The sequence below is a fragment of the Nuphar pumila genome, chromosome 8, assembly GCF_984573655.1.
Source record: "Nuphar pumila chromosome 8, dmNupPumi1.hap1.1, whole genome shotgun sequence".
NCBI classification, from domain to species: Eukaryota; Viridiplantae; Streptophyta; class Magnoliopsida; order Nymphaeales; family Nymphaeaceae; genus Nuphar; species Nuphar pumila.
In genome coordinates this window covers 100,606,781-100,616,838 of record NC_143256.1, presented here as the reverse complement: position 1 = coordinate 100,616,838, position 10,058 = coordinate 100,606,781, and the positions used below count along the sequence as shown (strand labels likewise).

Sequence of the window (10,058 nt, the reverse complement as noted above, 5' to 3'; positions counted from 1 at the left end):
AAGCTGACAAAAACCAGCAAATCTGAAATTTGAATAATATGAGACAAGAGTTCAAAATTACGAGGGTGTTTTTCCGATAAAAACATATATATATATATATATATATATATATATATATATATATATATATATATATATATATATATATATATATATATATATATATATATATATATATATATATAAGCAGTCCAGCTTGGGGTCCACGCCTTCCGTGCTGCCCCAAAACTCTCTTTCTTTAAATAAAGAAAACCAGTTCGCTTCTACCGAGTGGTTTCCCGGCGTATTCGGATTGCGACTCGCCGAAAAAGAGATGACTTGGCCTGGTGTTCCGCTTATTCTCCTCTTGGCCCTCATCGCCATCGGCGCCGATGGCCGGATTCCGTCTTGGTCAGACCTCCTTCGGCTACCGTCGGAGCATTCCGGAGGCTCCGACGCCGGCGATGACTCCGTGGGCACTCGGTGGGCCGTCCTCGTCGCCGGATCTTCGGGCTACTGGAACTACCGGCACCAGGTTGAGACCTTAGCTCCGACCCTTCGTTTACTGGTTTCCGCTTTAATTTTTGGGGATTTTTTGTGATTTTTACTCTCTCTCTCTCTCTCCTGCGCGTGTTGCGTTTTTTGCGTAGATAATTAGGGTTTTGATGATTATATATTACTCCTGTTTTAGAGTTTCTGCTTCTGTGGATTTTTTTCGTATTTCCCCCCTTTTCTGAGTCGATTTCTAGGAGAATTAAGTCTTTCATGATGAAGAAATCTTCGTTTCTTTTTCTGGGGTTCTTCGGGCTATTGGTTTTTCGGGCAGATTTTGAGTTTAGCTGACGATTTGTAAGTGTATTGGAAGTGCTGTTGTTTGGCTTTCACTAGTTCTTATGGTTTGTGTTCTTATTATGCATGTGAATCGAGATTAATTGGGTTTTTTCTCTTTCTTTCCCTCTTCCCCTTATTTTAGAGTTTTTGTAAGCTCAGAGGATTGGATTTCTTTATGATAGATTGGTCGTAGAGTCGGTAATGATTGGAATTTTGGGTTATTATGTAGGGTCCTTGGGTTTCCTCATCTCGAAAGTTGGATAAGTTGGGAAACCTGATTGTATTCTAGAGCATCAGTTTTTTCAACTTATCTACCGTTTTGAATAAGTGGATGCATCCAAACACCCACCTTGGACGACTCATTGCGTTCATAGCATGATAATAAGATGCACCCGCCCGATTATTCAATTGGAATCTACATAAGTTTGAAACTGGATCCTGTGCAGCTACCTAGGGTGACTTGCCTCATGAAGGTGTTTGAGGCACTATTGATAGTACAAGATGAGGCTTTGAATTTCAGAATTATTTTGTAATAGTTGGTAAGAGATAGGAATGGAATTATGGTTGAATATAATAGAAACATGATGGATAGTAAAACTGCAATCTTTTATTGCATGTTTTGGTGAATAGCTTGAGACACATGTTTGGAGCAACTATGTTCATTTCATTTGGAGAATTGTATGGTCCCGATGTAATGATCTCTTTATCCATCTCTTATTTCGATATCCATTTTGATAGGTTGATATATGGATCTTGAAGGTAAAGAACCTATGTTACCGTGACACGGTGGTTTGGCTGTTGTACCCATGTTTGTTAGATCTTGAGATATCACCAAAACCTATCTGCAAGAGGAAGAATAGGTCACGTCTTTTTCTAAACATGTGTGACCTATCTTTTCTCATTTATACATAAGATCTAAGTCACAGGGATTCGGCCAACCGGGTGCGGCACCCGCGTCGACGCGGGTGCTGCATCCGGTGCGGTCAATTGGACCCTGGGTGTGGTCAATGCACCCAGGGTCATTTGTGTCTAATTTTTGGACAAAAAAAATGGCTGATTGATGGAGTATTTGTTTGCTTCTTGTAACTTGTGTTTGGTTGGTAAATACTAGCCGATACATGTTCCTAGGCATCATGGAAAAATAATGATGTTACCACTAATGGTTACTTAAAGGGGTTTCATAGAAAACGAAAGAAGAATTAATTCTACATGATTTTTAGTTACTTTTATCTTGGGAAGAAACTTCTTAGAGGCTAGCAAAGACGTAACAGCCGAGGGGTGGAGATTTAACAAAGGAACGGACTGCTCAGTTCTCATTAATTACTCTCTCTCTCTCTCTCTCTCTCTCTCTATATATATATATATATATATATATATATATATAAGTAATTAATAAATGCATTAGAAAAGTTAATTGCTTTGACTGGTAAAATATCATGTCCATTTATGTTTTACGCCGCTGCAGTGTAGGGATGAAAGTGGGGTTGGGTAGACCTGACCCAACCCGAATTGACCTAGCTCGACTCGGTCATGCCCAAGATGAACATTCATTAGTGTTAATGTTGTTAACTGTTAAAACTTAAAAATTATATATATATATATATATGCCGCACCCCCTCACCCAAGTTTTTTTAAAGTGCCGCACCCCCGCACCCGCACCCATGTGACATAGCATAAGATACAGTGATTTTCATGGACATAACAGTCCTATAACAAAAACAATATTACAAGTATACCCCAATAAACATGTCAATCACACAATACACGATTTGGTTCTGGATCAGATCCAAAATGATCCAACCCATTATCACGACAAATAGCCTCCCTCAAGTTGTACATGGTCCTGTACCATGGACAACTTGTCCTTCAAAAACCAAAATCTGATCTTCGTCAGCCCTTTTGTAAATAAATTTGCCACTTGGTTTTTTGTAGAAACGAAGTGAGTCTCGATCTTTTTGTCTTCAACCTTTTGTCGGATGAAATGCTGATCTATCTCAATATGCTTCGTCCTACTGTGATAAATAGGATTAAAAGATATTTTGATGGCACTTTGATTGTCACATAATAAGGTAGATTTCGAGATTGGTTCCTCCAACTCATTCAACAAATGCCTTGTGTAAGTAACTTCTGCAGTTGTTGCAACCATTGATCGGTATTCAGCTTCAGTACTTGATCTAGCTACTGCCTTTTGTTTTCTACTGCTCCAGGACACCAACTTTTCCCCAAGGAAGATGCAATATCCCAAAACCGATCTTCTTTCATCGAGGTCTCTTGTCCAATCCGCATCACTGTACACCGTGATGTCATGCATACCTTTACTTTTTTAATTTTTCTTATATACGAGGTCATCTCCAACTGTACCTTTCAAATACCTTAACACTCTCTTGACTACATCCACGTGTCATGTTCGCGGCTTATGCATGAACTGTGACACTTGATTGACTGAGTAAACAATGTCGGGGTGAGTAAAGGTAAGATATTGAAGCATACCAACTATACTTTGATATCTTGTAGGATCTGTGTAGAGATCTCCATCTTGTGAACTGAGCTTTTGATGTAGGACACTCGGTGTAGACAAAGGTTTGCAATCTTTCATACCGAATTTCTTCAACAAATCCAATGTATACTTATGTTGTGTTAGGGTCAAGCAATCACTCTTCCTGTCTACTTCGACTCCAAGGAAATATCGCAAATCTTCAAGGTCTTTCATCTTAAATCTCTGACTTAATTGTCTCTTTATTTCTTCAGCGTGATTTATTGAGTTCTCTATGATAATAATATCATTGATATATATCAACAACAAGATAATTGTACCTTCACTTTTGAAGATGAATAATGAGTGATCCAAGAGAGATTGATATAATCCATGTTTTTGTATTTCTAAGGAGAAACTTTCAAACCACGAGCGGGAAGCCTGTTTCAAACCGTAGATGGCTCTTCTTAATCTGCATACATGTGTTCCTGGGTCTCCCTTAGCATATTCAGGGGGCTCCTCCATGTAAACTTCTTTCTTCAAATCTCTATGAAGGAATGTGTTCTTGACATCCAACTAACTCAATGTCCATTTATGTTCAACGGCTAGAGATAATATAATTCTTATTGTTCCCATATTGACCACAGGACTGAAGATTTCATCATAGTCCTGACCATATTCCTGAGTGAACCTCTTTGCAACGAGTCTGGCCTTGTATCGTTCTATGGTGCCATCGGGTTTGTATTTAATTTTGTAAACTCATTTGGAATCAACAACATTTTTATCAGCGGGTCTGGGAACAATTTCCCATGTCCGACATTCATGTAGCGCTTCCACTTCTTCATTCATGGCCTCAGTCCATTTATTTGATTTCACAGCTTGATGAAACCCCACGGGTTTATCATGCTTATCAACCTGAGATAAAAATAGCTGAAGATCTATAGAAAATTTGTTGTAGCTGACCCACCTATCAATAGGATGTTTGATTCTACCTGAACTCCTCACGTTGCCGACAATCACATGATTATCTGGTTCTACGTGTGGGACAAGATGAGAGTCTTTTTCTTTTTGTACATAGACATATCTTTTGAACTTATTAATATGAGGAGGTTGCGGGTCTGCACCTTCTTCAACATGTGAAGCTCCACCTTCCTGATTACCGGATTGAGATGAACGTGCTGGGCCTAAATCGATGTCATCCTGATCAACGGACTGTGTTTCCTGAGTGCACTGAGATGAACAATCACCATGAACACTTGCAAATAGATCTGCATTGAGCAATGGATGATAAACTTCTGCTCTGGGGATTCTTTGGTAGATATTGAAAAACACATCGCCAAAATTGTTCTCATCAAACACAACATTTCTTGAAATTTTAATGCGTCTAGTGACAGGATCATAACATTGATACCCTTTATAATCATCTGCATATCCCACAAACATGCACTTGGAAGCCTTTTGCTGGAATTTATTTATGAGAGAATCGTCAATATGAACATAACAAGTGCATCCAAAAACATGTAGAGCATTGTAATCAGGCTAAATATCAAAAAGAGAGAAATATGGAGAAACACGCAAAGCATGGTGACAATCACTTCTAGTTCATCCTCCATAGATACAAGAAGAGAAAGAGAGACAAGGATAGAGAGATAGAGAGAATAAAGAGAATGAAAGCAAAATACCTTTGGGCATCACGAGTCCACGATCATACGATCTACGACCTCACGTCCACACAAACATGCTTTACCACGATCAAGATTGCAATGGCTCTGATAACATGTAATGAAATCAAGAACTTTTCACACACCTCAAACAAGAGTCAAATACAAACCCAGACAAAGGGGCAAAACGCACAATAGCCACTTAGGGGCTTAGAGAAGTAAACACAAACACAATAGCCACTTAGGGGCTTAGAGAATCACAACATAAAAAATAAGGTCTTTATTGAGAACTAAATGCACACAAAATGCATTAAATTACAAGGGGCTCAAGGGCACAAAAGGGAGTGAGAAGCTCCCAAGATATGGCTGTTGGGGGCTCCCCAACGGCTAGAAATCTAACCATTGGGAGCTCCTAACAGCTATAAATATGTTATATCGTCAAGAACAAAAATGCCCTTGACAATATAACAATGTACAAAATTAAATAAAAAAGTCCCCCTAATGGGCGACAATGGTCAAAAGACTAAAATACCCCTGGATTGTAATTACATGACCAAAATACCCCTAGACTGTAATACATACTACAATCACATTATATATATATATATAATAATAAGAACCCATATTCTAACACCCTAGAGGGAGACAAAGAGGGGAATAGAGAGAGAGAGGGAGACAGAGAGGGGGAATACGAGAGCCAGAGAGGGGGGAGAGCGAGACCAGGGAGAGAGAGAGTACCTCCTCTCCTCATCTTCTTCTTCGTCTCGCTGCAACAAATAGAGAGAAATAGAGAAAAGGGAAACCGGAGAGAGAGATAGAGAGAGAAGGGCAAGGGCCACACCCTTCCCCTTTTTATAACTTGGTTAAACCAAGTTGGTTTCATTGACCAGGTTGGACAAATCCAAAACTGGTCAACAAAACTAAAAAAATGACCTTTAAAAAACAAGTTTCTCTCTCTCTCTCTCTCTCTCTCTCTCTCTCTCTATATATATATATATATATATATATATATATATATATAATGTATGTATGTATGTATATAACCGTGTCCTCGTACCCTTATTGTTTGAAATTGCCGTGTTGTACCCAGGTGATATAGTAAAGAACCAAGATAGTATTGTGTACTTATGGGTTTTCATTTTAGTTCTGAAGTTTCTGTCAATGCAATGTGTTGCCAAATTGAATTTGAAGTAGAACATTGCAACAAAAACTTCAGGTTTTGTCATTTTGGTAGGATAAGCACTTTGAGTTTCTTTTTAGATTGTTCATGACCTCGAGGGAAAGTGATTGGCAACGACACATGATGAATGTGCAGAAACATGCAAATGACAAGCTAATTATTTCCTCAGAGCATGTTTGGAAAATAAGCATGTAAACCGAACAAATGCATATCTCAGGCCACTTGGGGCTTGGGAGGCTGATGGGAGCAGCAAAGAGCAGGGAAATTCACACGATCAAGTGTGCAGTGGTGTGCACACAAAGTGAGTGGTGTGTGCGGCGAGTGGGGTTGAGGCAAGAAAAGAGTTCAATGCTGCCTCATGCGAGTGCAGTGGAGTACAGAGGAGCAAGGGGGAAGGGGAGGTGTAAGAAATATAAGGGATTCTCCTTCAAGGCGGAGAGACCTCCAAAGCCAAGGCCTAATTCTCATTAGGTTTCAATCATGATTACTTGCTCTTATGTACATCAGCCTCTAACCCTAACTGGATCCCTATAGATGGATTTATCCCATTGGACCCAACTATCCTCCTAGACTTGGGTGCTCTCGGCACCGAATGCTCCTCACACACATCAGCTAACCTATCCCAACTCTTCGATGCACTTCAGGCTGTATCAACCCACATATGCACACATGAGTGTATACCACATGCATAATCAGAGTTGGCAATGAAAAACTTTAATGTTCGGTGTTAGGGAAAATTATATATCATCCAGGATATGTTAATTGAGTTAAAATCAAGTTTTCTTCTTAATATGGTCAGATTTATGTGCAAGTAATTGAATGACTCATAAATTTATTTTCAGGCTGATGTTTGCCATGCATATCAAATCATGATAAAGGGTGGATTGAAAGAAGAGAATATTGTTATCTTTATGTATGATGACATTGCTTACCATGAGGAAAATCCTCGAACTGGTATTATCATCAACCATCCCCAGGGTGAGGATGTGTATGCAGGTGTCCCCAAGGTTAAGTTTTTCTTACATCATATAGTCAATTCCTGTTCATAATTTGAACTGCTGATTTTATATCACTAATATGGTTTCTGTTATTGCTCATGATTGTAGGACTATGTTGGAGATGATGTTACTGTGGACAACTTTTTTGCTGTTCTTCTTGGAAACAAGACTGCTGTTTCTGGGGGAAGTGGGAAAGTTGTGGACAGTGGTCCTAACGACCATATCTTTGTCTTCTATTCTGACCATGGAGGGCCTGGAGTCCTTGGTAAGCTGTTCTAATCGTGTACGTGAGACTTATAAGTGTTCTCTGAATCTAATAATCTTTCTGACCACTTTAGCATTCTATAGATTTATTTTCTCACTATAAATGCATAGACGGATATGATGGATAAACTGAACCATTTAATCTTTATTCTCATAGGGATGCCCACTTATCCTTACCTCTATGCTGATGATCTCGTGAATATCTTGAAGAAAAAACATGCTTCTGCCACATATAAAAGCTTGGTATTGGAGAAAAAAAATTCTGTTTAGCATCCTGTACTTTTTATGTACTTTTTTTACTGCTACCTGATAGTTTTGTGACATAATCTTCCTTTTTCTCCCTCAAGGTATTTTATCTAGAAGCTTGTGAATCTGGGAGTATTTTTGAAGGTCTTCTCCCAGAAGACCTGAATATATATGCTACCACAGCAGCAAATGCTATTGAAAGTAGTTGGGGCACATACTGTCCTGGGGGCTTCCCTAGTCCTCCTCCAGAGTTTGACACATGCCTGGGAGACTTGTATAGTGTTTCTTGGATGGAAGACAGGTCAGAATGCTCTTTAGATCAGCTGGATGTCTATTTCTCATGTAAATACAAAATATAACTGCTGTCGATTGGGAAGCTTTAGCCTTTACAACATCTTGAATCTTACAAAACTAGTGCTTTATTTTGATTTGAGCATCTCTGAAGTGCTACATTATTGCATATCATGTAGTGCATTAATTATTTTTAGTTTGTGTATGGTATTTCTTCTTGTGCTTTTGTCTCTGGGCTTTGTTGACTGATCAACTTTTCGTCCTTTCCTCAGTGATGTTCACAATTTGCGAACTGAGACATTGAAGCAGCAATATCATCTGGTAGAAAGTTCTTTTCATTTTTGTAGTTGCATTAGTACCTTACCAGCTCAATCTACTGGGTCCATGTTTTCCGCCATAACAGATGTGGTTGGAACTATTCCAGGTTAAAGAGAGGACTTCAAGTCATCATACATATGATTTGGGTTCCCATGTTATGCAATATGGAGATGTAAAGCTCAGCAAGGAACAATTGTTCTTGTATATGGGCTCAAACCCTGCAAATGAAAATATTTCTTTCATCGGTGATAACAGCATGCCTATGTATTCAACAGCCGTGAACCAACGAGATGCTGATCTTCTTTATTTTTGGAATAAGGTTGGTTAAAACAAATATGATTTGCAATGCTCAAATATTTCAGCCTTATCTGGGACCGTATGAATTTCTTAAGTTTGCTGCCTGATATTTCTTGCTGCTTGGTTTTTCTGCCCCAATGCCACTTCCTATTTTAGCTATCTGATAATAGATAAATGTGTTGATCTTCTAATGTCCATGTCAATTGTCTTTCATTGTTGCTGACTAGTATCGAAGAATTCCAGAAGGCTCTCCTAAGAAACCTGATGCTCAAAAGCAGTTGTTTGATATGATGGCCCATCGATTGCACGTAGACAACAGTATGGAGCTTATCGGAAGGCTTCTCTTTGGTTCTGAGAAAGGGCCAGAGGTGCTCAAGACTGTAAGACCATCTGGGCAGCCACTAGTTGATGATTGGGATTGCCTCAAGTCTATGGTCAGTTCATACATCTTTTAATACGAGCAAAGTTTCTGTAAAGTTCTTTTTTCAAGGAATAACTGCCAAGTCTCTGAGAACCCCCAATGGGCAATGGTGGTATATTTTTTCTGTATGCCAAATTTTCATTTCATCCAATCAAAAGATGATCGTTTGTTTGCCTGAATGATGTGGTTTTTGGTTGTCCAGATAAACGGTAAACCTGTGTTGAAGCTGTTATGTATGCCATGAATTTCTTCTGCATTTACGGAAAATTCTTTGGTAACGTCAACTTTGGCCTCCATTCAGTCTGATTCACTGGTTTCGTTGGTGCAGGTCCGAGCCTTTGAAACACACTGCGGGTCTCTCTCCCAGTACGGTATGAAGCACATGCGATCAATCGCTAATATCTGTAACGCAGGGATCAGGAAGGAGACCATGGCCGCGGTCTCTGCCCAAGCTTGTACCAGGTTCCTTGGAGGCCCATATAGTTCTCTTCATAGGGGCTTCAGTGCTTAAAAAGGATATGTAATGGCTTACTCGGGGACCACTGGTTTTCATGGTGTGAAAATAATTTATATGGATCTCTTGTGCAGCTGAAACTTATTGTAGATAAGCATCGTGTGACCGATATTCCTGTCTGTATCATTTAAGATAATATTCCGTATATCTGGTTGTGAGGAAAAACACGTCACCTCTCATGTATCTGCTTGTAAGCAAAAGCTCATTACATTGGTTTGGGTCAATTTATAATACCATGAGAATATCTCTCGGTGTGGAAAAAAATGAATGTGGCGAATTTAGGCATTTAATAGGAGCGTGGTTGCTGTGGCGCACATTTTTTTTCACATTATCACACAAACATATATATATATATATATATATATTATTTTGAGTAATAGGTAGGTGCTGAATCGTAACTACTTGATGAAAACTTGATTAAGCTGGCCGTCAGATCTTATTTAGATCCAACGGCCGGTGCATTGAGCATTTAAATTAAAAAAAGGGCAAAAAACTTCACGAGGGGCGACCTTCTCGCTCTTGCTCTCCTTCCCCACCGCTTCGCCGAGCTCCTTCCCCGCCACTTTGCCGAACTTCTTCCCCACT

The 10,058-nt window shown here is 39.3% G+C and overlaps 1 protein-coding gene across 1 annotated transcript; it reads left to right on the top strand.

Moving 5' to 3' along the window:
- Nucleotides 1-203: 203 nt before the first annotated feature.
- LOC149830059 (vacuolar-processing enzyme-like) lies at nucleotides 204-9,638 on the top strand. Its single transcript, XM_090016288.1, has 9 exons — nucleotides 204-514; nucleotides 6,967-7,131; nucleotides 7,231-7,387; nucleotides 7,544-7,629; nucleotides 7,734-7,933; nucleotides 8,196-8,244; nucleotides 8,348-8,560; nucleotides 8,766-8,972; nucleotides 9,288-9,638. Exons 1-9 carry the CDS (start codon nucleotides 314-316, stop codon nucleotides 9,468-9,470), a joined length of 1,461 nt encoding a protein of 486 aa, XP_089872414.1. The 5' UTR covers nucleotides 204-313; the 3' UTR covers nucleotides 9,471-9,638.
- The last annotated feature ends 420 nt before the right edge of the window (nucleotides 9,639-10,058 follow it).

Excerpts from the sequence above, each read along its gene's own strand:
- LOC149830059 (XM_090016288.1), top strand. The coding sequence starts at position 314 with ATGACTTGGCCTGGTGTTCCGCTTATTCTCCTCTTGGCCCTCATCGCC. Across the intron at positions 7,388-7,543 it reads TGGAGGGCCTGGAGTCCTTG|GGATGCCCACTTATCCTTAC; the intron begins GTAAGCTGTTCT and ends TTATTCTCATAG. Across the intron at positions 7,630-7,733 it reads CTGCCACATATAAAAGCTTG|GTATTTTATCTAGAAGCTTG; the intron begins GTATTGGAGAAA and ends TTCTCCCTCAAG.